General features: G+C 37.1%; 1 protein-coding gene across 2 annotated transcripts in view; it reads left to right on the top strand.

Annotated features, from left to right (window-relative positions):
- Positions 1–26,944, top strand: part of PDE4B (phosphodiesterase 4B) — a 597,863-nt gene that overhangs the window by 93,777 nt on the left and 477,142 nt on the right. For both annotated transcript variants that reach the window (XM_067006427.1, XM_059075560.2), the window contains exons 2-3: positions 15,550–15,662; positions 21,257–21,495. In XM_067006427.1, coding sequence (XP_066862528.1) covers positions 15,621–15,662; positions 21,257–21,495 — 281 coding nt within the window. In that variant the 5' untranslated portion in view covers positions 15,550–15,620. The remainder of the gene's footprint in view (positions 1–15,549; positions 15,663–21,256; positions 21,496–26,944) is intronic.

Genomic DNA, 26,944 nt, shown 5'->3' with positions numbered 1-26,944 from the left:
AGTTGCTCTGTGGCATGTGGGATCTTCCCAGACCAGGGAACGAACCCGTGTCTCCTGCATCGGCAGGCAGATTCTCAACCACTGTGCCACCAGGGAAGCCCAGCAATATACATTTAAAAAAAAAAGAATGAACTGCTGGTAGATGTGACAAAACAGATGGAACTCAGTGACATTAAGTTGAACAGAAGAAACTAGACACAAGAGAAGAGCCTGTATGATTGCTTATATGATACAGTGATAAAAATGTTTACTTTTAGAAATTTTATTAGTGGCCTAATTTTTTTACTAGAATCTACATTTTTTTACTCAGTCCTTTTTTCTCTGGTTTTTTTTTTTTTTTTTTTTTTTTTTTTTGCGGTACCTGGGCCTCTCACTGTTGTGGCCTCTCCTGTTGCAGAACCAGGCTCCGGACGCACAGGCTCAGTGGCCATGGCTCATGGGCCCAGCTGCTCTGCAGCATGTGGGATCTTCCTGGACCGGGGCGTGAACCCGTGTCCCCTGCATCGGCAGGTGGACTCTCAACCACTGCGCCACCAGGGAAGCCCCTCTTTTTTCATTTTTGAATCTATTAACTTTAATAAGATATGATTGTTATTGGTCACTTTTTCCTGGAGCATACTGTATATGTATTCATTCTTCTTCAATGTTCTTTTATTTTTAAAAAATTGTCTTAAATTATACCTTTAGATATTTGTCTCATATTATTGCCTCCTTTTTTGGGGGTTCTTTTTTCAGAGATGCTAATTATGTGTTTCTTCTTTTCTTTATTTGTCATTATTTCTCTAATTCCTTTAAACTCTTTGCTCATTTCCAATTTACTTAGCCTACTTTAAGTGAGTCTGTTACCTAATATGTTTCTAACATCGCCAGTTCGGCTTTTTGCTGCTTCCAATTTGGCCTTTATTTTTATGTTGATTTTATTATGTACTTCATTTCATTAAACTTTGCCAATTCATGTTTATCTTCTTTTGTTGTTTTACAGGTCATTCACTTGACAGATATTTATGGAATGTCTTCTACCATGTATTGGACACTTCTCTCAATTGTTGCATCTCTTCTATGTGATCAATTGATCTCTCTCTCTCTTGCTCTCTTTCAAACACGTGCTCTTTCTTTACACGCACATACACACAGACACAATTTAATAGCAATGTGCTTAATTAAAATTTTTATCTAGTCTCATGATAGTATTTTTCTAGTGGTATTCTTTCATTTACTTACCTCTTTATTCTTTTATTCATTCATTGGTTTGCTCCTTCATTCATTCATTTCCTTGCATAGATCTGTGTTCTTTCCTTTTTGATTCTCATTTATCTTTGAGTAAAATGAGTTCTTCTTGGCCAGTCATTTGTTGGAGATTTGTATGAGGGTGGAGTCAGTACTTTATTCTAGGAATAAAGAAATCCTCCTTTTGTCATAGGGTTGAGTGTATGCTTGATTTATTTTAGACTTTTTTCTTCTCAGGTAACGGAAATTGGCTCTTCAGTATTGTTTTCATTTTGAATCCCACATGGGGAGACACTCAATCTTTTCAGTGCTCAGGGCTTCCAAAGATGTTAATCTCATCCTGTAGACACTCAAATCAAGCTTCTATCCCTCTCACTTTTTGAAGCCTCTTCTTTTCAAAGCTGGTTAATGACCAACTACTTTCTCTGTTTAGTAATTACTTCTCAGTTCTTATCTTGCTTGACCTTTCTGTGTCATAAGACCATGTCCATTGTGCCTCCTCCTTAAAGCTTCTTGGTTTCTGTCACTATTGATGCCTTATTATCAGTCTTCTTACTATCCTTCTTTCAAAATTCTCCTCTTCAGCTTACTTTCTTCTTGCCATAAGAATACATTTTCTAGAGTACAGAGCTGAACATTTCAATCCCCTATTTACATTCTTTCAAAACATTTCCCACCTCCATTTAAAGTCTTACTATTTAACATTACGTTAAAAGATTAACATGTTCTGTCTCTTCCACATTTCTTAAGCTGATTTTCTATTGCTTTTCATCCTTCAGATCCTATTCTTCAGAGCCATTCAAACTGGATATACTTCACCAAACATACCATAATGTTGAACATCTCTGTGATGTGTCTTCCAGTTGGATTATTCTTCCAGCTCTTTTGCTCTCAGGAAATCCATTCATCCTTCAAAACCATGCTCCTATAAATCTATAATCCTCTTATTTATATTAATCAATACTTTTCATGTGTTTCTTCTCTACGTAATGAATAATAATGCTCATTATCACCATTCAGTACTGAGTGTCCTAGACTGTGAACTCTGGTAGGCAAACGGGATCTTCTGCTGGTAGCAGTGCCTGTCAAATAGTAGACCTATGCTATTTATTTTCTTTAAGTAAATGAATAAAGATCTCATAAGATTTAGGCTTGAGACCATTGCCTCATTTCCTGTCTGGCACTTAAAAACATGGCCACTTGATAATGAAACAGGAGAACTCACGGACAGAAATTGTAGACTTTGAAGGTAATTTCCTCTCTATTCAGTATTAATTAATATAGTCCTAGATTTAACATGATTAATGAATGATAATGGTAGTTGTTTTATTATCATCTTGGCAAAGATAAAAAAGAAAATAACAATACTATCTCAAATTATCTATAATTCCCTAAGAAGGAAGACCTGTGTAACCTTTGCATTCTGTTATTCTGTGTTTGAAGTTCATACTTTCACAGAAATTTGATCTGTATTTTCATTATACACACACACACACACACACACACACACACATACATGCACACACACACATATACACAAAACCTGTAAAACAGAGGGAAGGCCAAAAGACTTTTTGTGACACAGATGATGTTATTTAGCTTTATGATAGAAGAGAGAAATAGGTACTGCTTCTTATTCATTAAATACTGAGGAATAGTGTTCTATATTACATTCATGGTTGTATAATAATTTTTCAGTATTGTTATTTCCCACAATCATCCATGAATGGACTATAAAGGACTTGGGATTAATGCCATTTCAGACACTATATTATTTCCTCATCTTATGATTTGCCCTTTTGTAATGTTTGTAGTATTTACCTTGTCAGATTCATCTTGACTCTCTGCTCAGATCCCTGGAGACTGTCTTTCCCCTGTGAAGCAGTTGTTATATTCTCTTGATAATAAAAGTCAGGCATAAATAGCTCTAAAGCACAGTTATATAACGTTGTGTTATTTCAGTTGTGTTTTTTAAAAGGAAAGAAGTTGAAAGAGGGCATCTTTGTGGTGAGGTGTCAAGAGATAAGACTTAACTGAAATGTTTTGATGGGATTGTGATTCAGCAAGCCACTTAATGAAGACCTATTACATACAAGACCCTGCTAGGTATTGCTCACTATTTCATTTAATCCTCACAATAACCCTGTGAGATAGGAGGCATTGTGCCTGTTTTTACAAGGAAGAACACAGTCTCAGAGAGGTCATGCAAATTGCTAACATCCCACAGTTAGTACGTGATAGAGTTGGAATCTCAACCTAGAATTGTCTGAATCCAGTTTCAGAGAGCTTTCCTTTATACAACTGCTGGCTTGCATTGAATGTAGTTTATATTGGAGAATCTACAAATGCCTATCACTAAAACCAGAAATCTTACTGCTTCTGTCATTCTAAAGCACACAACATTTTAACCACATTTAATATTTATTATATGATTGCAGCCATATCAAAAATAGACACAGCAAATTGTTTTTCACCAATAGAAGTACAAGATTAGGAGGATCAAATGACTTAATAAAGATTCCATAATGACTAATTGGTCTCTTACTTGTAGCTAAAGATCAGTGAGAGGGAGTCTTGTTTTGTTTTGAATGAACTGCTCTCCTTCACTTTTCTGATAAAATTTTATTTATCCTACAAGAGCATGGTTCAGTTGTATCTTTGTGATTTCTTTCCTGGTCCTCCTAGGCAGTCTTATATAACCTTCCTGTATGCTGTTGCCACCCCTATAGTTACATCAATTGTCCATTTCCACTCTGTTACTCTACTTAGACTGTACAATCCTTGAAGACAGAGCTCATGCCTTTTCATCTATGTATTTTCAGGACCTATACAGTACATGGCCCTCAGTAGTACTCAGTGAATTATTTTCAGATAAATGAATGAATAAAAGAGTACCTGAGTACATGCATATATAAATTCATAAATGAATTGCTTTGTGTTGAAGCCTTTTGTGTGTGTGCTTTAGCATGCTCTTTAATGTATAAAGTTTTGCTAAAACAAAAACAAACAAAAACAGACAAACCCTTTAATTTAGAGGTAGCAAATGTAAGCACTGAAGTGGAACCAAATCCAGGTTACTGGAATTTTTATCCTCCTTGTGCCATCATTAGGTGAATGGCAAATCAGCTTTTATAGGGTCTATATTTCATCTGTAAAATGAGGGAATCCCATATGGCAAATGTTACAGAGATGGCACTTGAATAAATAAACTTTGAAAAACACTGCTCTAAGAGCTAATGGGGGAGGGGTGTTATAGGCAGTTCTGGTTTTCAGACTTTTCTAACTGGCAGAACTTCTTGTCAAATAAAATCTTGCATAGAGCCCCAGAGAATAAAATAGGTAAAAATTGAGATTTTGTGGCTGCCAAACATCTTTGTCTTCTAATACCTGCTCAGTCTGTTCACTCATCACTTATATATCAGATGTATTAGGTACTTGTCAAGTTCATGAGTGAGCCCATTCTTAGGGCGAGGTCTAATTTTGCATCTTTAAAAATAAACAAAGAAATTATAGTTTCTGAATATGAAGATATTTAAAGACCAATAAAAATATTTCCATATATTCCTTAATGTTCTATCAAAATAATGTTATACAACATTCTGGTATTGCCATATTAGTTTCAGCCTTCTGTTTTTGAGAGATTTCCTCTTTTTTTCATATGTTCACCTCAGTCTGGACCCCCAAACTTTTAGTAGGGCTGGGACAGACTGTTTGGCCCAAAATTGGGTGTCTGCTTCTAAATAGGTGGTAGTCATTGCCAAAATTAATATCCCATTAATTCAGTTAAGCCAGTAAATGGCATGCCATTAATTCATTTGAGGTCCTCAGAAGATTCCTCACATTTTTTGCATCTTTCTCATAGAAAGTCTGTAATGATGTAGTATTTCTATTTCTGAGAAAGGAGCACACAGAAATTGTGTGTGTGTGCTTGCTTGCTTAAAATAATAATGAAGTTTGTTATTTCAGTCTTCTTCCCAAGAAAAGAAGAATTTTACACTGATGATGAGCATTTGGGGTTTTTGAGCCTAAGAAGAAGACTTCGACCAAAATCTTATCCATCTCCCACATGTTCCATGAAACATGTTTGAAAAGCATTATACTGGTGGACAGTTTTAAAAAGCCTACAGACATGGCACTTGTGAATGAATATTAAGAGTCTTCTGCATTAACTTAAAATTATTTTAGATATTGAAGCAGAGACATAATTTAGAAGAAGAAAATACTTGTGAATTCTTGCTCAAGCATAGGAGAAAGCAGAGGCAAATTATTATGCCATTTTAGCTGTTTTAGATCTACAGTTGTTTCGTAGTCCAAGTTTTTCAATTTGATGTAAATTTGTATGAGATTACATAAAGGAGTAGCTTTTCATAGGCTCCATACGTTCTGCAAACTACAATGCAAAATTACGCATTCTTACAAATAAATATATAATTATGATGAATAGTATGAATAAGAAAAAAGTAATGATGTGATAAGGCCCCGTGACACATAGGGGAAGTCAGTAAAGTAGTTTTTGAAGAAATGACCCGTAAACTGAAGGCTGAGGAATGAGTTCACCAGGCAAAATGGAGAGATTCACCAGGCAAAATGGAGAGATTATTACAGTGCAGGAACAGTCCTGCGGCAAGGAAGGCATGTTGGGTAAACCCTAAATGCAGTGTGGTTAAAGATAAATGAGTTAAAGGGAACAGTGATGTGGGGTAAGGTGAGGAAGCGAGTAGCAGCCAACATAGGAAGTTGAGGCTGAAAAGGCAAGCTGGGATGAAATCTGTAGGGACTGGTATGTCACATGAAGGGTTTTGGCTTATCCTAAATGTAACAGGAAGCCATGAGGGATGTAAAGCAGGGAAGTATATAAGGAACTTTGCATTTTCAAAAGGTCATTCTGGAGAATACACAGAGGGGGAGCAGAAGGGCTTCTTTCTTTATCCCTTAGTTACAGTACCTGTAAAAGGACTGGAACCTCTTCTATGAAGCTTTCCTTGATGATTTTTACCCATAGCGGTGGCCTTCACTAATTTGTTCACCTAATGAACCCATTGTTTGTTCCTGTCACAGCACTTATCACTCTGCTCTGTGAGCCTGGCGCCTGCCAAGGAGGCATAAGTGTTGCAGAATGAAAAATTTTGTTGATTCATCTCTCTGAAGACTAGACAGTGAACATTTTAAGGTTGAGGATTATGTCATATTCATCTTGTATTACTCACAGCATCTAGCAAGTCTCTGTCACACGCTGGGTTCTCAATGGTTTTTGTTGCTGCTCTTGGGAAACTGAAGGAAAAGAAGTGTCATTATTCATTTTGGGTGAAAATGGGAATTTGGGATCATAGATGCAATTTAATATGTTATACTATCATTGAAATTTGGTAACATTAATTGGGGTCTTAGAGCAGCTGTAATAGGTTTGTGAAAGTTACTAAGTAGCTCTGAAGGTGGAATTAAAATATTTCAATTTGAGCCTGAGCACGTACCCCACAAATACTTAAGGGAACTGAAGATCCTTCATCCATACTGGCCCTTTACATTTGTTTCTAGACCTTCTATGGTTCACTTCAGGAGGTAGTAAAAATTTCTCATGCTTCCTAAATCTTCCTGATCACATCATCACTTTGGTACAGTGATAACTGAGATGAAAACCCTCAGATGTTGAGAGAGCTTACAATATCAAATTGTTCATTGATCTGAATATATGGCTTGAATATGTCATTTGAATGTAGGGCTTCTTTGTTCTTTCCCTCTTATTTAAGAGGCTGAAAAAACAAAGCAGTTTATATAATGTCTTATGGCACTTTAAACTATAAAAAATTAATCAGTGTACCAGTTGCTTTTTTTAGAGTAGGAAAAATAATTCAACACTTAGAAATTTTTCCATTTAGACAGTTTTTATTGGGGAGAAACTCATTAATAAACCCATTAAGGCATTACAGTATTTATACTAGTAGAAACATGGGAATAGTTTGTCACTTTCTCTCTGTTCTGTTGTTGTCAGGAATTGACATTCATCCAAACAAATTATACAGTAAGAATTCTTTCTTTCTTGTCAACATGTGTATTGATTTCAAGTTTGTGTTCTATTAGTAAGTTACAAAGAATACATTTTATAGTAGAAATTGGTTTTAAGTGGTTGTTTAGGAGACATGTTTTACTCAGAGCAGAATTTAACCTAGCTACTTTGCAGTCTGACAGCTATTAAAAGAATGCCATTATCTCTTTGATACTTATAATTCTCTCAGGCTAAGCTAATGGTTTAAGTACTTATTAATTTTTTTTTTTTTTTTTTTTTTCTATACACGGGTCTCTCACTGTTGTGGCCTCTCCCGTTGCAGAGCGCAGGCTCCGGACACGCAGGCTCAGCGGCTATGGCTCACGGGCCCAGCCGCTCCGCGGCATGTGGGATCCTCCCGGACCGGGGCATGAACCCGCGTCCCCTGCATCGGCAGGCAGACTCTCAACCACTGCGCCACCAGGGAAGCCCCATATTAATTTTTAATACTTCTCAATTCTTATCTCAAAAGTCCTTGATGCTTATTGACTAATTAAACAAACATTTTTCTCTCCCAGAAATGCCTATATCTAAATGTTGGGTGCTTATAGTCTTAAGAAATTTTACGTAAAACAAGTCTTTTTGTATTACATACACTTTTTTTTTTTTTTGTCAATTGTTTTTTGCTCTCCATCATTTGAATCCCATTACAAGAGGTTTGGGGAGGAAGCACATTTGTCTCTCCTTTTTATCTCCCCAACAGTCAAATCCAAAATCAGCTCTAACTGGGCACAGTAGCCCTGAGTTTCTGAAAGTGTGATGAGACCAGTAGATATAAACTCCAGGGAGGACTTCATATTTTCTGTTTTGACTTCTGGACATGTTTATCCATTTGCCGAGTCTAGAGAGTTGGTTTTATGGTTTGTGTTTACTTATGCTAGTTTCCTGGAATTTCATTAGATTCATAAAGTTTGTGGATAATTATACCACAACCCTTTTACAAGACCCAGAGCGAGGTTGATAGCTCTGCTAGGCAGCTGTGGGGCTGTGAATGCGGATAGCACGTCACACTCCTCTTTGGCCAGCATTTCTTCCTTCCAGTCATACTACATTAGATCCTAGCCCCAAACAGAAAACCCTTGTCTTCTTGAACTAGACTTTATGCTATTTATTTTAAAAGGTTAATATCCACTGGTCTAGTAAAGAGGTTCTTAGACATTTGTACTTTATGAATCAGTGAAACTTCCCGAGAACTAGAGGAATGACATAGAAATTGCCGATGTCTAATTTTCTCAATTGAGGCCATTAAGAAACGGAAGAAAGAAATGCTCATGCCTCATTACATTATCATCATCTCAAAAATGGACATTTTCACATCTGAAAGAATGATGAGTAGGCCTTTTCCTGTTTAAAAAAATGGGGACTGTAACCCTAAACAGGGGACCAAGAGCCATCCAAATATCCCACATTCTCCAAGGAGAGCTGTATATAAAAGTGCTCGGGCAGCTCCCTCTGAGAGGGAGCCAGATGGGTTCTGACACCAGTCATCACCCCAGCAATCTTCCAAACCTCATATAAACTGACTCTGGGTGGGGGGAGGATGGTATGTGAAGAGGTGTTGGGGAAGTGAATTGTTGGCCTACTGAAGATGAAGAACCACTTCTAGAGATTGGGGGTGCCATCAATAAAAAGAAGATTAGATCCTATATCCTTTAGGAAAGCAAAAGGGATGTAATATAATAAATTGATTACATAAATATGAATAATGAAAGTGAAAACAGGCCAGCCAGGTAACCCAAATATTAGTGAAGCAGCTACCATTCCTAGTGCTGGGGGAGAAAGGGAAGGTAGTATTATGAGAGTCTAGCAGTGGAAAGGAGGGGTCACCACCTTAGGAGCTGGAACCACCAAGGGGTGGCTCTGAAGCTAGTGAGCAGACATCTGACGGGGTATTGTATGGCTGCTTCTGGCTCTGCCTGGAGGGAGGGCCAGTGTTATTTATGCTCCTGATAAAAGGAAGAGAGTCCCTTCTCTCCAACTCTCTTCTTCCACCTTCCTCCTCACGATTCCTGTTGTCAGCACCTAAAAGAAGCCAGCTGGGAAGAGAATTTGTGATATACAGTTTGCAATGTCTCAACCCCAGTGTCACACAGCAGAGTAACTGAATGGTTGACTTTGGTCTGAAAGACAGTGATAAAAAGACTGACACGGTATCTCATTTCTCCATTGATCATTTATGCAGAAGAATTTCTGATTGGTTCTTTATGTCCCCTTGAGCAAGGGAAAGGGAAAATGGAGAGAGATAGCAGGGCAGAGAAAAGAGATGGCAGCAAAGAAGCTTAACCTTCGCCACTTGGGGCAACAAGGATGCTTGAGCTTATTCTGGATAAGTACATTGTGGATCGAGCCATCTTGTCATTACTTCAATCAGAAGAATAGACTTGCTCAAGGGAACCTTACCAACAAGAGTTTCAATGTGTACCTGTGGGGATGGGAGCTGAGGAGATGAGAAAACATTTTTTTTTTTCCCATTGAAAGCTCCTACTTACCCCTAAGGAGAGAGCCAGCATTTGGACACCTGCCTTAGAGAGGCCATCAATATACAGTCTCTTTTTGTCAGAGAAGCAATGACACTTACCAGAGGACTGCAATTAAATGCCCAGTTACATAAGAAGACTTTCCTTTTCATTAACTCTTCCACTCTGTTGCAGTGTGGAAGCAGCTAGAACCTAAAAAAAAGAGGAGGGAGGAGGAATAAAAGAGTAGATTATTCCTTCTGGCCATTCCAAGTCCTACACACGGGCCACCAAGTGGCCCCACAGATCCTGGCCACTGAGCAGAGAAAAGGGAAGGAGATGGGATTTAAAGCAGTTATAAGTTATGGACTCAATTTGAGCTGCTGTTAAGGAAGAGGAAAGAGATTTAACATTGCAGATGGAAAACAGTTACTAGAGAAAACTTAAAACATGTGCAGAATGTTCAATAAATCAATTATACAAAAAACAAAATGAAACTTTTTTGAACATCATCTCAGAATAAAGGGCAGTCTTTAAACTGGAAAAAACAACTTTCTTAGAAACTCAAAGTATTACCCTTATTTTTTTCATCTCTTCAGGGTTTGGTCATTTCATCATGGTTTTATATCCATAATGTAGGATTTTAGAATGATTATCATTATTAATTGAACTTTCTATCAATCAGGGATTACTAGTACTGATAACTGAAACCTGCTGAAGGAGAAATTTACACTATAGCTATAGCAGTCAAGTCAGGGTCTTTTTCCTCATTTTAGCTTTTATATCTCTGTGGAGAAAGAGGGAAATACATAATTATATGAAGAATACTGTAGTCTTAGAAAATAACAGAATGTTGTGAAAGATTAATATAAGTTTAAAAGCATCTTTTAAGTGGTGAAAGATAAAACCACAGGAAAACCATTCATATATGCCAGAAATGGAATTTATAGTCATCATACTTACTCATAACTTTGAAATTCTTAGAAACACTTTGTTTTAATGAACCAAATGGCATTTTATGTATTGAGAAGCAAATTTTGCTAATGAAAGAATTATCTCAAATTGAGAGAGCCTGACTTCTTCTCTTGTTTACATTTGCCTTAAATTTGAGGTGCTTAAAAACGTCAGTATCTTTTAAAAATTACTGCTTTTTGTCCTTACATGATTAGGGAGCATGATTCCAGAAAACTGATCAAATTAACTTGTATTCCAGTATCAGAAAAATAAATAAAAATCACTTCGCTCACTTCTACCTTGAAAAGATGTGAATAAGACCCAATCAGCTGCATAGTGATTGGTTAAGAGACTTGGCCTTAGAAATAAAGTTCTAGTCTGAACCAGCAGAGTGTGTGACTTTGTGCGTATTTTATTATTGTTTCGAGACTTGATTCCCTCACCTGTTGTGATAATTGTGCCCACCTTATTTGGTTGGCTGCTCTAATGAGACATAATTGAACTCTTATATGTATAGTATAAACTGGCACAAGGTAATTTCTCCATCCATGTTAGCCTAAACGAAAGGCAACTGACACTAGCAATCAGCAATAACATGGCATATATAATCTCTATTCTTCTATTTCATAATATTATAACACAATATATTATAATGTTAAATTATATCGTATACTATTATATAACAACAGTATAATACAATAGTATAACAATGTAATATTAAACATGTTATAACATTTCTCTGAATTCCCAAACAGAATCACCATTGCCACCCACGAGTGATGACATAAAACTATTTCTGCCTCACAAAAGCAATTTGAGATAATGCCTGCTGACCTTCTTTTCTAAAAGCCATAAAACCATTCTAGAACTCCAACTAGATTTTACTTATTCCTTCTCTAATAGTTATTTATTGAGACCCTGCTTTGTGTCAGTCACTGTACGAGGCACTGAGGAAGGATATTTTAAAATTGCCCTCTGGCTTTGTAAACTTTTTGCAGCAAATCTGTTATTGTTAGACCTGAACGGTCTCCGAGGGATCCCAGCTCGCCCAAGAACCGCCAAGAGTCGAGAGTCGCTGCAACACGCAAGAGGTTTATTAGGAGCCGGTGCACCGGGGTTCCTTGGTCCTCACGCAGGAGGCCGAAGAGGAACCCCTCCCAAGCGGAATCACATACATTTTATAGCTTTCATTTTTCATTATGCAAAGTGTGGATATATCAAGGGTTTTTTTTCTCATTGGTTTGTTTGTTCCGGACCGGAGTGGGGACTTGGCTCTAGTTCCTTGATTGGTTAGCTGTCGGATGCCTACTTTACATTTACCGGAGTGGGGTCTTGGCTCTAGCTCCTTGATTGGTTGGCTGTCGGATGCCTACTTTACATTTACCGGAGTGGGGTCTTGGCTCTAGCTCCTTGATTGGTTAGCTGTCGGATGCCTACTTTACATTTTCGTGTTTTTGTGGTGGGGGGTTGAGTCACATGAGTTATGGTTGGCTAGGGCGACCTTTAAACTCTGGCTTAATCATTCTTATCACCCGCCATACTGGTTTGCTCGAGGTCTCATCCCCCGCCATACTTGTTTGCTCGGAACGGTTTCTGCCCAGGGGGGACATTCCAGTATCTTATTGCCAGCCGAAAAAGCTTAAAGCTCAAAAGTATCGATAGGGAAGTAGGGGTGTAAGTATAGTTAAGGCCCTACATTATCAGTCAGGGTCCCAGCAGGAAACAGATTGCACTCCCACAGGGAGTGAAAGAGAATTTAATGTAGGTACTATTTACAAAAGGTGTGGACAAGGTTGAGGATAACCACAAAGGCATGATGCAGCACCATGAGGCTAGCAACAGTGGAAAGTTGCAACCGGCCTTATGTCTGAAGGGTCAAGTGGAGACAGTAGTTAATGGAACCCCGGGAAACCTATCTCCTTAGAGAGGGTTGACTGCAGGAGCTGTGATCTAGAGTAGAGGGCTTTCGCCACTATTACACTCTAGCCAGCAGAAAGGAACCTTTCTTTCCTCCTGTCTTCCTGCTGCACTTCCCAGGAGCCAGAGGGCTAGAGAGCCCATGGACTCAGTCTGTGAGGACCAGCCTCCTAGGGCACAGCCAGTATGGAGAAAGTGTTGGAGTGGATCTTGAGGGGCAAATGTATACTATCTAGAAAGCAATCTCTCTAGAAAACAATCTCTCCTTTCTTTTATTTGTTTTATCGGTTTGGCCAAAAAGTTCGTTTGGGTTTTTGTAAGATGGTATGGGAAAACCCGAACGAACTTTTTGGCCAACCCAATATATAACAGACGCCGGGTTTTATTTCTGAATGTAAAAGTAATATATTTTAAATGGAGAACATTTGGAAAACTTCCTTGTAACTTGAGATCTTGCTTTTTCCTAGCCAGGACATGCTCCCAGTTGAAGGCACATGAATTTATCCAGTCAGCTCTCACAGTCAAAGTGTTTTAAAACATAAGTTTATTTTCATGGCTAAGACCTCACAAAAATACTCTTGCATGCCCCAAATCTACTGATGTTACCCTGGAACATGTCTTTCTGCCTGTCATAAATTTCCTTAGCATGGCATCTTCCTGCATGTGTCACACCCTTAGTACATTAAATTCTTTCCCATATTTTTGCACACCATATACTTTTCTATTATCTCCACTAAACAAATTCTACTTATTATTTAAGGCTAAAAAGAAATGTCATTTCCTTCCCGAAGTCCTCCCTGAAACCTAAGCATTTTAGCATTTAATTATATTCTTTGATTCACTCATTTTACAAACATATTTGAGAACCTACTCTGTAACAAGTGCACATTTAATATATGTAAGTCTTCCCTGCCAGACTAGACCTAAAATTCTTGAGGGCTAGGTTTGCATTGAGCTTCATCTGGATCCTAGAATGCCTTGTTCACATCTGAGAAGCTATAGCTAAGGTCTTACTCTTCATTTCTGCTGGGGAAACTTGATCCTTGTTTCTCCCTGCTGAAGACAGCCTAGAGATTTCTACTCCAGTTGTGTTGTCTTATCCTATTTTTAAGTGCATTTCCTGCCAAGCAAAATGGATCATTTTTCTGGCTCAGAAAAGAATACATCACAAAAATTTGGAAAATATGAAAAAGAAAGAACCTCCAATAACTCTAATAATGTTCACTGTTTTAATTTTACATAGCTTCTTAAATAATTTTCTTTGCTCATATTTTTACAGAATTATACTGATTGGGGATATCTAATCCTATATCCTGCATTTCAAACTTACATCTTTTAATCTTGCTTTTTCTTTGCTTAGGAGTATAAACATTTTTTTTTTTTTTTTCATGTTCGGCCTTATAGAGGCACTCAAGACTGAAAATAACAGAGATAAAATGTCTGTTATTTGTTGACTTTTGTTAAGTTTCGAGCAGCCTTTGAGTAAAAAACTCTAAAATTCTGCCTATTCCTCTTTGGTCAGTGTTAGAGGAGTTCAGTAATTGTAATCATTCCTTGGTGGATGCTGAGGAAATTCTTTTCCGTGGCATATTGAATTGAACACCTGAAAGGCGTGTGGGGTTCTCTCCCTAGAAGACTTATAAAGGCAAAGTTTCTCCCTCCCCCCACTCTCTTATCCACTCTGTCAGTTTCACTGCCAACTCCTGCATAATGTCATCAAATTATGTGTTAGAAGTTCAACCCTGGTTTCCTGGGTGATGGGACAATGCCACTACTTAGTATTCCTAGTCACATAGCTACAATTCCATCACGCTCTTAATCTATATATATCTTCATGTTTGAGAAGCAGACTTTTCAAATCAGGCGTGTATTAAGAATTTTAAATGTACAGAGTGAGAAAACATAGGAGCTTCTTGAGCTCAGCATAGATGCAGGCCATTTTTGATGTTAAGATCTTGAGAATCCGCCATGTGGACCATGCTTCTTGGATTCAATGGTTTCTATACTGTAACATTTCCAGTTCAATTCTGCAAACTCAGAATTCTTCATATTCTCTTTTAGACTATTGTATGTCTGAACTTTAAACTTGGGCCTGTTTTAATAGCCTGAGTTTTCATAAACCAGTGACTCTTTTTCCTCTGGAGCTGGCACAAATGGGGTGCATCCTTAAATTTTGGTAACGTTATTGAGGTTCTTTGTAGCTGAAGTGGCTTCCAGTGATCTACACAAACCAAATGTCATGAACTGTAGTGTCTCTGCTTCAGAATGGCCAAGTTTGTGTGATTTAAACCAGGGAATACTAGCTCTTTCTAACTATTGGTTGCTAAAATTCTCTGTGATGAATACTTGCCTATGTACTTATACATGTAAGAGGTTTAAACTGATGGTAAAATTGAAATTAAGATTTGTTTTGGTCATGCATATTTTTGTATTGGTTTTCTTTCTTTTCCTTTTTTGTTTGACAATAGTATCAATGGATCATATTCATTAAATTCTAAATCTGCCATGTTTTAGCTGTGTTACCTTGGCCCAATTATTTTTCTGATCCTTTGTTCTCTCATTAGAAAAAAAAGATGAAAATAACCTCACAGACTATTATGGGGATCAAATGAAATATTATATGGGAAAGTACTTTGTAAGTTTAAAGCCCTTCACTAATACATATTATTTCTCTATTCTTAAGGATCATTGATTATTTGGGAGCCTAATTGTTATCCTCTATTCTTTTTCTCTCCTCTCAAATATCTTTGCACTGATGTCTTGGGTTTTTGCATTTTGTGAACCTCTTTCCTCACATGTTAGATTTAATTGGCTTGGTAAATTGTGATATTTACTTATACATGTGCATTGTGTACATTCAAATGTTAGTGTGGAGAATACAAATAAGCTACATATTTGTATTTAAGGATACCGAACTGTTCTTTTTTTTGAGTGTCTTGTTTTCCCCTGCAGGTCTTAAAAATTGTCAGCAAAGCTGCACTGAATAACAGATACCCTAAAAGGGGCTGCTTTTCCCCTTTATAATGAAGAAAAGCAGGAGTGTGATGACAGTGACGGCCGATGATGTAAGTTCCAAAAGTCAGAGTTGCCAATTCCACCCACTCTTTGCTCAATAAAGAAGTCACTCCATAATTCTGTTCCAAGGGCAGCCAAGGTTGTCTAATAGTACCACTCTGCCTCTAGGTGCTTCTGTGACCTGGACATTGCCAGCCCTTGTACCCAGCACTCTGCATGCTAGGCAGCAGGAACACTGCCCTCTCTGCAGCTTGGAGATGGGCTCAGTTTGAGCTTTGTGATTTTCATTTACAAAACCACCAATCTGTGGAAATTTTTCTTTTCACCCTTTTTGCATTCTTGATGACTTTCTTGCACACTTTTATCCAAGTTCAGCTGATTCTTGAGTCATCTCCTATGGTGGGGTCTTTGACAGCTGTTTGTAACCCATCCTCTAGGACTTGGCTCAAGTGTGGGCCTCAGAGCAGCAGCACTAGCTCACCTGTGTATTTATTAGAAATGCAGAATTTCAGAACCATCCCTCAGATCTAAAGATCAGAATTTATTCCCTAGGTGATTACATATGTACATTATGTGCATATGTAAATTTCCATTATCTTCACTAAACAAATTCTACTTATTATTTAAGGCTAAAAAGAAACCGCATTTCCTTCCCAGAGCTTTCCTGGAAACCTAAGGATTTTAACATTTAATTATATTCTTTGATTTACTCATTTTACAAATAGTTTTGAGAACCTACTAAGTACCAAGTGCATTTTTAATATATGTAAGTCCCAGGCTGACTACATATGTACATTATATTTGAGAAGCTCTGCTCTGGGTCATTTGAAGAAGTCTGTAGACTCATCATTTTTAATAGCTTTGCATCTTGGTCAGCTGAGATTATCTTTTTTTGCTTTCAATTGACCAGTGCCCCATTAGTGTGTTTTTAATTGTCCAGCATTTACTCAGCTTCTGTTTGTAATTGAGCCAAAAATTATATGCCACTAATCAGATGTGCAGAAAGAAGGAAGGGAGGGAGGAAGGAAAAAGAAGTCATTTTCCTTGCTGTCTGTAATAGCTCATCTCGTTGTTAAACTTCTATTTCACGGGTGGGGGAGGGGCTGGGAGGAACTTGAACTTGGTAATTAATAATGTAAACTGGTAACTTTTGAGTAAATGCCCAGTCTATGAGTATTTCTCCAAGTTGTTACTCCTTCCTTTCCATGTGGGCAAGTGGGAAAACAACATTAATTGACGTTATAGTCACAGGTGTGTGGTATTGTCCTCGTCTTGTATTTCCACTGATTCTTACTGTCGTTCCATTGAGGAATAGCTCATTTCCCCAGATATTTGGTTGTCAGTCTCTGTCCTTGGTCCAGTGTGCTTAGGCACATGGTAGGTATAACAGATGATGAGTGCTCTCAGCCTGAGCAGGGGACCTTAGCTCGCTGTAAATTTGACCTTCTCTCCTGCTGCCTGGGCTCTTCACCTAACCTTTCAGTGGAGCTCTGATTGTTTAAAAGACTCAGCTTTGCTTTCTGTGCAGCCCTTACCTTTGGGCTGCTCACCCCATGAACCCCTGGTCCCTTTATCTTATGTTGCAGAAAACCCCTTGGCAAGCAAGCTGAGGCTAATTCTCAGTTTCCTTCTCTGTCCCTATCTGGGTTTGTAAGAACTTCTAGGACCCGCAAATGCAGAGTGAGACTTAGTTGTGCCATGAGGCTCTTGCCCACCAAAGCACACTCCTTTGCCATTGCCGTTTCTACTCTTTTGTGTTGAGACACTTGGTTAGTGATCTAGTCTCATCGCCTGTGTCATATTTCCTTTTCTTCTTTCCCCCTTCCCTGTTCCTTGACCACAAGGGAACTGCCCTTAAGTCATATTCTAAGTCCTCAGTACCAGTGGTAAAAAGCTGTGTTCAGACCTTCATGCTCTGGTTAGGATATCTAAGGGGAAACTTCTGGAATTTAGAAATTCTGTTTCTCTTTTAAAAAAAAGCTTGGGGTTGTCCCATAATACTATTTGTATACTGTGTGCTCCAGATTCTATTTCTTTGGAAGAATAAAACTAAGCAATGCATCCTGTCTATAAAGGATGATCAATGTTTTTTTTTTTCCTTTTCATTCTATCATTGCAGTAATAATCCTAATCCTCTCTGAGGTAATGGTTACCACAGTCAAAAGACAGGGAAGGTTGCATAGAAGAATGTGCAAAAAAGAAAAGCACATTTGAAGAATACTAACCCCACCTAGACTGGTGGGGTTAGTATTATTACCTAGATTTGCACTGTCTGACGTGGTAGCCTCTAGCCACACGTGACTATTAAGCACTAGTACGAATGGGGAGGTGCTGTAAATGTGAAATACATCTTGGATTTTGATTACATAATAGTACAAATAGAAAAGAATATAAAATCTATTAATAATTTTTGATATAGATTACATGTTGAAATGACAATATTTTGGATATACTAAGCTAAGTAAAATATACTATTAAAAGTAATTTCACCTGTTTCCTTTTTTTTTTACTTTTTAATGTGACTACTGGAATATTTAAAATTATACATTTGGCTCCCATTTGTGGATTGTACTTTATTTCTGGTGGACAGTCATAGCCTAAAACTTTTCACCATGCACCTCAACCTTTCTGGTATAGTACAGAAAATCATATCAAATGTTATACACAGTATCTCTTCCTTTATAACAAAAGCAAATTGGCAGATATTATATTTTTTTTATACCACACTCTGAAGAAAGGTTCACCTTTAAGTCAAGGATATTTTATTATATTCTCATTATTTCAGCTCAACAAACAGTTACTCAGCGATTTAAATATTCACCTAATATTAATTTAGCACCTATTATGCACTCCACACTGGTTAGGTTCTAGGGATTAGAGTCCTTGTCCCTTTGTAGCTTATATTCTAGAGGGAAGGGCATACATCAATCAATAAATTATAAAATAATCCCAGCTATGATAAGAGCTGTGGAGAAAAATGAAGTTGGTCAGGGGGCAAAAAATGGTTGGATGGTGACAATAGGTGTTCATAGAAGGATAACATGAAGAGAGGAAATATGGACAGTGAGGACATATAAGCATTGAGGGAGTGAACCCTGTGCAGATCTGGGGGAAGAGAGTTTCTGGCAAAGGGAACAGTGTGATATCCAAAAGTAACATTCAAATTAATGTTTTTTTCCCCCAAATCTTTGATCTGATGAGTGGTGTAGTTGGCCAGTATCATGCTGGTTAAAATAGGAAAATAAGTCCAAGATCACAAATTCAGGAGTTTATAACTGGCTGAATTAGATTTTGCCTTTGAGGATGTTAGCAAATTTGGGGCAGTAATTATGAGTATGAATTAGAAAGTTTGAGGTAATTATGAATAACTTAACTTAGGTTAATGAGCGTTTGCATAACAATGTTACTGTTTTTAGTATTTAACTTAATTTCTAAAAAGCTATTCCATAAAGCTCTTTTGTGGGAATGCATTTTCACATTAACTGAGGTCTTTTGAAACAAATTCTTCAAAGAATGGCTACAAATCTGTAAATTCAAGCTTGTTCTCAAGTCAGTATGGGATATATTTTGTGATAGGTGTGACTTTGTTACTTTTCAAATAACAAGTACCAAATAAGTACCCAGTTAGTTCATTCACTGCAATTAAACCTGGTTGGTAATATTTCCATTTCTAAAAGAGGAAAAATATCCAATAACTTTATTATAAGACTATTATGGTTGGTGGTTTAACTAAGTGACATCCTCATTTCTGTTCTTTGGTACAGTGTTTCTTGTATAGGTGGTAAAGTATATGCTTTACCACCTATACAAGAAACACTGCTTTGCTTTCCAGATAATCAGTACTTTCTTTACATGCATATTTGGAACAAACTGAGTTATAAAAGTTCTGACTTTTAGTTTGTTCTTGAATCTCTTTAGGAAGACTTTGTCTCTCCTAAGACTTTCTGTCTCCTCAACTAGTCTCTAAGTCTTTTGAGAAAGAAACTTACATATACTATGCTTTCTCCTCAGCCTCTTATTTCTAACACATACACACGCGTGCGCGCGCGCACACACACATAAGTGCTAGGCCTACAGTAGATTTAATATAACCAGTTACTAAACAGTAAAACACTGGCCACATTCCAGAATATTTCAAACTCTGAAAAATTATAAATTGTTTTGTCTCCTTCCTGTTACTGAATTGTGGTTCTTCTGAATTTTATTTCTTATTTTTTAATTTTTCTACTGAATTTTAAATAAGTGGTATTCCAAAACCATAAGACAAGCACAAAAAATATGATGATATCCCATTTCCAGGTGGAGAGAGTGGGGCCCCTGAAAATTGTCAGTCCTATTCATGCCCAGATTTTCATCGTGAAAATGTGGTTTTGCATGGATGAGATAAGCATAATCACTAGAATCCAGGTTCTGTCTCTTTTTGCTGTTGTATCCTTTCTTAAGTAGCACAGAGCAAGACTTTAATAGGTGTGCAGAAAATATTTGTTGAATGAACCCAGCTAGACCCTTACACTTGAGTTAATTATCCTTGTATGAACTAGTATAGGGATGGGTGGAGGAGTGGTGGGTGGAGAACTTTAGTTTGTTTAAACCTAAGGCAGTCTAGTCCCAGGCTCTCCTAAGTCTATTCTGAAGGGCTAGTAGGAAGTACCTGTCTTTTTAGGGCTACAGAATGACTTCCAGGTGAGAGACCTTGGCCTGGTGTTAGGACTTCCATTATTGCTTAAGATACGAGTGGAGAGTGACATTTATAACTTTTAAACTCCAAGTTGCTATCAGTGGCTACTTGCATTGCTGTAACATTTCTTGTCTTTAAGCCGGTATGAATGGTGATGCAGGCAGAGGTTCTTTGGGGGCTTCCACTCCCCACAGTACCAGGAACCAGAGTCACCAAGAGATATAGGAAGAATGAATAACTCTTACTATTGGTTATAATACAATGCCTCTATCTTCTCACAAGTATTTCATTCATGTCAGCATTAAGGCATATATTGAACACATGGCAGTTCAATTCGGGACCAGATAAAGTATATTCTTCTTTTTCTGAGCTCTTGTATGTGTGACCAGAAAAAAACCACCCCCAAATCCCCTCAACTCTGAGGAGATCTTTTATAAGAAGAGGAAAAGTCAGTTACCCAGTTACCCACAATTATGAGTATCTTGCTGGCCTGAGATAGAAAATATATTTACTTTAAAACATTGAACAAGAAATGTTATAATTTAGCTAGTATGGTTTGTTCCCATGTTGCAGAATGATAACACTGATGTCCAAAATATATTTTCTATGAAAAGCTTTCCTTTTAGCAAGTTAAAAAAAAAAAAAGAATAATTTTAAAAAAAGAAAGAAGATAAAAAGCCCTGCAATCCACATGCTTCTAACTGGAAGATATTATCAACAGTCCTAAAAATCACCAAGGCTATGCAACTGATGTGTTTAAAATTTGAGAATTAGCCCTCTGTGCCTATGTGTTTTCTCTTAAACTTTTCACATCAGTGTTTTTATTCTGATTGTGAGATAATGAATCAGGATTTTATGAGTGACAGCTTGATCATTTAGCTTCTTATTTTACTCCATCGTGCATCATTTTAAACATTTGAATTTCATTTTCTTTTTCTCTTTTTTCTTTCCCTGTGGTTCCTCTAGAATGTTAAAGATTATTTTGAATGCAACTTGAGTAAATCCTACAGTTCTTCTAGTAACACACTTGGTATCGACCTCTGGAGAGGGAGAAGGTGTTGCTCAGGAAACTTGCAGTTGCCACCACTGTCCCAAAGACAGAGTGGAAGGGCAAGGACTCCTGAGGGAGATGGCATTTCCAGACCAACCACGCTTCCTTTGATGACACTTCCAAGCATTGCTATTACAACTGTAAGCCAGGAGTGGTGAGTAGCCCCCAACTTAAATGTCAGTTCTAAGTTTTACTTTCCAGTTACTCCCAGTACAATTTCTTGTTATTAAAAGTTAGTTATCTGTGGAGTAACTAAGGCTTTTGACATTTTGAGAATTTGTTTCCCTTTGGGTAGCAAAATGAGGAGTGGAGGTATCTCCTACTTCTTAAGATTGGAAGGGGCCTATTGAGGAAGGAATGAGATGCATTTTTATTAATGACAAGGAAAGCAAAATTACTGCCTATGATCTTTTTAAAAAAACTATTAGTGTATGTCAATATGATGTTTTAATTTAGAAAAGCAAAATTATATGAGTGCCTAAAGAAAGTAAAACATATATATTATATAGATGAATGACAGGAGATATTCTTATTACTGTACTCAAAATATAATTATTCTTAGCTTCTTTTTGTTATAATCCCACTTTACTAATTTCAGTTTGTGATTATCTAGAAAATAAAACATTTCATTATAAATCAAAAGAGGAATGAAGATTGTACTATGAGAGATGCTTGGACTGTTTTGCAGAGTCTATGTTTGTGAAAGAGGCTATTTTAATCTAGTGTTGAAATGTTAATTGAATACATATAATTTATAACTGTGGTTAAAATTGTGCCATGATATTTCTTCAAATACGTGTTTTTAATCACATATTTAGTTTTTAGCACTTTCTCTGGTTTTTCTTTTTGCTCTACATAATTTCCAAATATTTTCCAAGAATAGTCTGCTTATATAATGTGGAGTCTTATTAAAAAGAAAAATATTTTCTCTATTTGTTATGTAATTTTAAATTATAATAATATGGTGCTTTAAAAAATCACTTTTCATTTAACTTGTTTGTAAGGAGAAAAACTAAATATATTAAATCACTGTGCAATATTATCACAATAAATCCTTAACATATGTAGTTTTTATGGTGTGCTGTATACCCTTGCCACATGCTGAGCTGTACAGTGCTGATGAGTAGTCCAATATGTGCTCATTGAATGATGCAGGAAAGCTTTTAGTTGGTCGTTATCAAATACACTAAGAATTAGATCACTGAGACTTCAGCTATCACAGTTATTAGCCTGAAATGGTTCATCAGTCTGTATGTGATAGAGAAGCATGTGAACACGTCGTAGGGGGAATGGGTTAAGAATTTGAAAAGCACTGGCTAACATCTGCTCCTCAGCTGAATTAACATTAGAATAGTCATAACCAATCACTGAGCACTAAAACGGGCATATTGCTTCTGCATTGCTTACTCAGTCACATAACTTATGTGTTTAGTCTTGGTTTGCTTCTGCATGATGGCAGGTTTGGAGTTCAGAAGATTTCCATGGATTTATTTTTCAGCAAGTTGGCACTGGTGCAGTATTACCAGTTGTTACAATATTGAAATGCTTCCATACCAGTTGGTAAATACATACTTTCTTGAGCTCTGATTGCCCTTATTACCATTCCAGACTCTTCCCCAGAAGCAAATTCCTTACAAACCAACAACTAAAGAGGTGATGACTGGCACAGCAGGAGTCCAGTTTTGTTGGGCGTTGGTGTTTTATCTGTTAGAATAACACTCCAGATAAAATATACCTTGCAATGCTGGAGTTCATTTTACTCAAAGACCCTTTGGGAGTTGCAGAATTGTTCCTTCCTTAGAAGTGTCAAATCCAGACTCTGACATGTGGGGCACACTTGCCTACCTTTCTAAATTGAATATATTCATCTGTACAAAGAGAGTAATTATACTCACCTCATAGGCTATTGTAAGGATTAAATATGGTAGTATCGCCAAAGTACCTAGTTTAGTAAAAAGCACATGTTAGGCAATCAACAAACATTAGTTTCTCTTCTCTTGAACATTATCCATTAAAGCCTTTTGAAAATTAGAAACCATGTTTCAAGTATCACTAGCCTCATGCTGAGTGAAATGGAAGATTTAGCTATTATCCAGTTTGTCATGCAGTCAGTCAACACCACATATTAGTAATTCATTCATAATATGTCCAGTTTTTTTTTTCAGTTACCTGGATAGTTTTTAAAGTGTGAGAGTATTCAGTCATTGACTCCAAATTTATTTTTAAGTATAAGCAACTAAAAGCATTTCAATACATCCTTTAAAAATACTTCCTTTGCAATGTTCATGAATGGTGGAATTGCTGGCAGAGGAATCTAAGTGAAAGATCATTTGATTAGAAGTGAGGATGTAGGGTTCCAGATACCATCATTGCCATCAACTTGATGAAAGGTCCTAGAGGTAAGGGGTACAGCCTACAACCATGTGTGAGAAAGAATTGTACTCACTACTTAGAACACGGAGAATGTGGAATCAATCTCCAGGTCTAGACGAGGGGTCAATAAGCTTTTTCTGCCAGTTAGTAAATATTTTTGGCTTTGTGGGCTTTATAGTCTCTGTTGCCACTATTCAACACTGCCACTGTAGTGTGAACATGGCCGTAGACAGTACGTAAATGAATGTGTAGCTCAGCTCCAGTGAAACTTTACTTACATAAACAGGCAGCAAGCTAGATTTTGCCTGCCAGTCAGTTTGATGACTCCTATTCTAGACTAGTAAAAATCTCTAGGATATGACTCCTGCTCTGATAATTGCTTTGACAGTTGTAACTGGATGAAACTGACCTTGAGTTCCTGGTTGGTGTTCTAAATATGTCAAAAGTCTGGGAATATGTGCTACAGATCAAGTCTTTAAAGCCAGTGAAGGAATTTGAGTGAGAGCAAATGAAAGTTACTGCCCAAGGTATATAAAGTTAAATAGAAAAACATTGATATAAATTTAGCCCTTGTTTGGGGAGAGTATATTGGTGAAGGGAGGTGGTCATCACTGCAGGCAAAAGGCCTGGAATAGAAGGACAATAATTTGATTTACTATGGAGAAAGAAAGAGTGAGGACCTGAGTCCAGTAGGGTGGACTTACATCTTGCTACCTTTTGGATGAGTTTCTTTATCCTACAAAAACGCAAATGAATAAACAGTGGAGATGATACAGCTTTTCAGAGTTGTGTGAGAAAGAAAATGTAATATATGTAGCACTTAGTGGTTATTTTGATGTTATTGTTATATTTTTATTTTATTGTTATACATAGACTGAATAGCCAGAAGTACGCATTTTCTATTATTGGGGGTTCTGGAGGAACTTCACCACCTGAGTTATTGGAACCATCTTGGAAATATGATGAAAGAAGAAGTCAGATATGAAAACAAGATGTTATCCTTATTACTGATAAAGTTAATATTAGAATATGTACTCTGTATCTGTGGGCAAATAGGCTGATAACACTGTACACCGTAATCATACAGACTTACCACCCAGCAATAGGAGGTGCTGGGCCTGTGCAGGCAGCCCTCGTCCTCAGAGGGAGAATCTACCTCTATGAAATTTGAAAATGGAGGAGTTGTAGAATCCTGCCCCGGTGAGACAGTAGGAAAGAAGGACTGAGTTGTGCATGTCTACTTTCTCCTTCTGGAAAGACCAGTGCAGATTAAATTACTCCTTCTTTCCAGGGAAGACTGAGTGAAAAGGCAGAAGGAGGTTAGGAATGTTAAGCTGGTGGCATTCCTGACACTTGGAAGACACATCAAAAAGTGGGAAAAATACATTCTTCCTGACATTCCCCAACTTTTTCCCCCCTCTTTTTACCTTTAGTCTGGGGTCACACTCAGGATGTGGCCAATGCCAAGCCTCTGGTGGTCTTCACTTTTTGAATAATTAAAGCAGTTTATTGATCTACCAAATTTATCAAAGCAATGTCACCACAACCAAGTTAGGAAAATAAGCCAATACTCAGCCTTGAATATCTACAGTTAATCTATAATTTTAACTCTCCTCCATGAGGATATTTTAACTCTTTAACTCCTTCTAGCCCTTCCCTGTTTACAGTTTTTAATTATCTATATATTTTAACCCCCAAATACACTAGCTCTCTGTCTGGGATCACTTGCCTTTTTGCTTGAAGTAAGTCCTTTAGAATTTACTCTTATTTTTTGGTTTGTTTCTCTGAAAATGTCCTTATTTTGCTCTCATTCTTGAAAGTGTTTTCTTTTTCATGATGTAGCAGTTTCTTTATTTCAACACTTTTCCCCTTGCCTTTTGGCTTCCATTACTGTTGTTGGGAAAATGGCTGTAAGTCTAATTGTTTTTCTGTGTAAATAATCTGCATTTTTTTTGGGGGGGGATCTTCATTTCTGAATCCCATCTTTGATGTAACTAGGGGTGGATTTCCTTTTATTTATCCTATATGAGATTTACTGGACTTCTCAAATATGTCAGTTGGTATCTTTCTCATCAGATCTGGAATATTCTTTGTTATTATCTCTTCAGATATTTTCTCTGCCAGTCTTTTGCTCCTCTGCTATTAGACTTATGATTAAATATATTTTGAATCTACTTCTTTATCTTCCATTTCTTTTAATGTCTTTCATATATATATAATTAAAAATTTTGTCTTTCTGGGCTGTATTCTGGTAATTGCTTTTGGTCTGCCTTCTGGTTTGCTAATTCTCTTTTCAACTATGTTAAATTGGCTGTTATACCTATTATATTGAGTATTTCAATTTTGATTATTGTATTTTTTGTTTTTAAAGTTTGTATTTATTTAGTTTTTAAATATGTGAGATAATTTTATGTAGTTTTCTTTTCCCTACATGTGTTAGTTATCTATTGCTGCATAACGAATAATCCCCAAATTTAATGGCTTAAAGTTACAAACATTTGTTATCTTATATTTTCTGTGGGTCAGGAATCTAGTTGTGGCCTAGCTGGGTGCCTCTGACTGGGTCCCTCACAAAGCCAAAGTCAAGTTATTAGCCAGTGTTACAATCATTTCAGTGGTTGACTGGGTGGGAGGGATCTGCTTCCAAGCTTACTCACACGGTTTTTGACAGGTTCACCTCCTTGCTGACTGATGACTGGAAACATCAGTTTTTTGCTATATGGGCCTCTGCATTGTGCTACTCATGACATGACAGTTTGCTTTTTATGGAGCAAGGATTTTTGATAGAGAAAGACAGACCAATAGAAGGTGAGCAAGAGAGAAGTCAAAATCTTTTTAGTGACATCCCATCACTTTTACAAATTCCGTTCATTAGATCTAGCCTACACCCAAGAGGAGACACTGTGCAAGGGCCTGAATATGAGGAGGTGGGCATCATTGGCGACAAATTTAGAGGTTGCCTACCACATTGCAGATGTTTCCAAGCTTTTAGAAATTTCTTTAAATATAGCAAGAGTAAGGAGAAATAGACAAATCCACTATTATACTTGTAGACTTCAACACTGCAGAAAATTAATAGACCAAACAGGGAGAAATCATTACAGATATATTTGATGTGAACAGCACTATCAATCAACTTGATTTAATTGAAGTTTTTTAGAATACTTCATCCAACAACAACAGAGTATACATTCTTCTCAAGTTTGCATTGAATGCTCACCAAGATACAT

This window comes from Kogia breviceps, chromosome 1 (assembly GCF_026419965.1).
Source record: "Kogia breviceps isolate mKogBre1 chromosome 1, mKogBre1 haplotype 1, whole genome shotgun sequence".
NCBI lineage: Eukaryota > Metazoa > Chordata > Mammalia > Artiodactyla > Physeteridae > Kogia > Kogia breviceps.
Note: the sequence above shows the minus strand (reverse complement) of the source record. Positions and strands in the feature narration are given on the sequence as shown.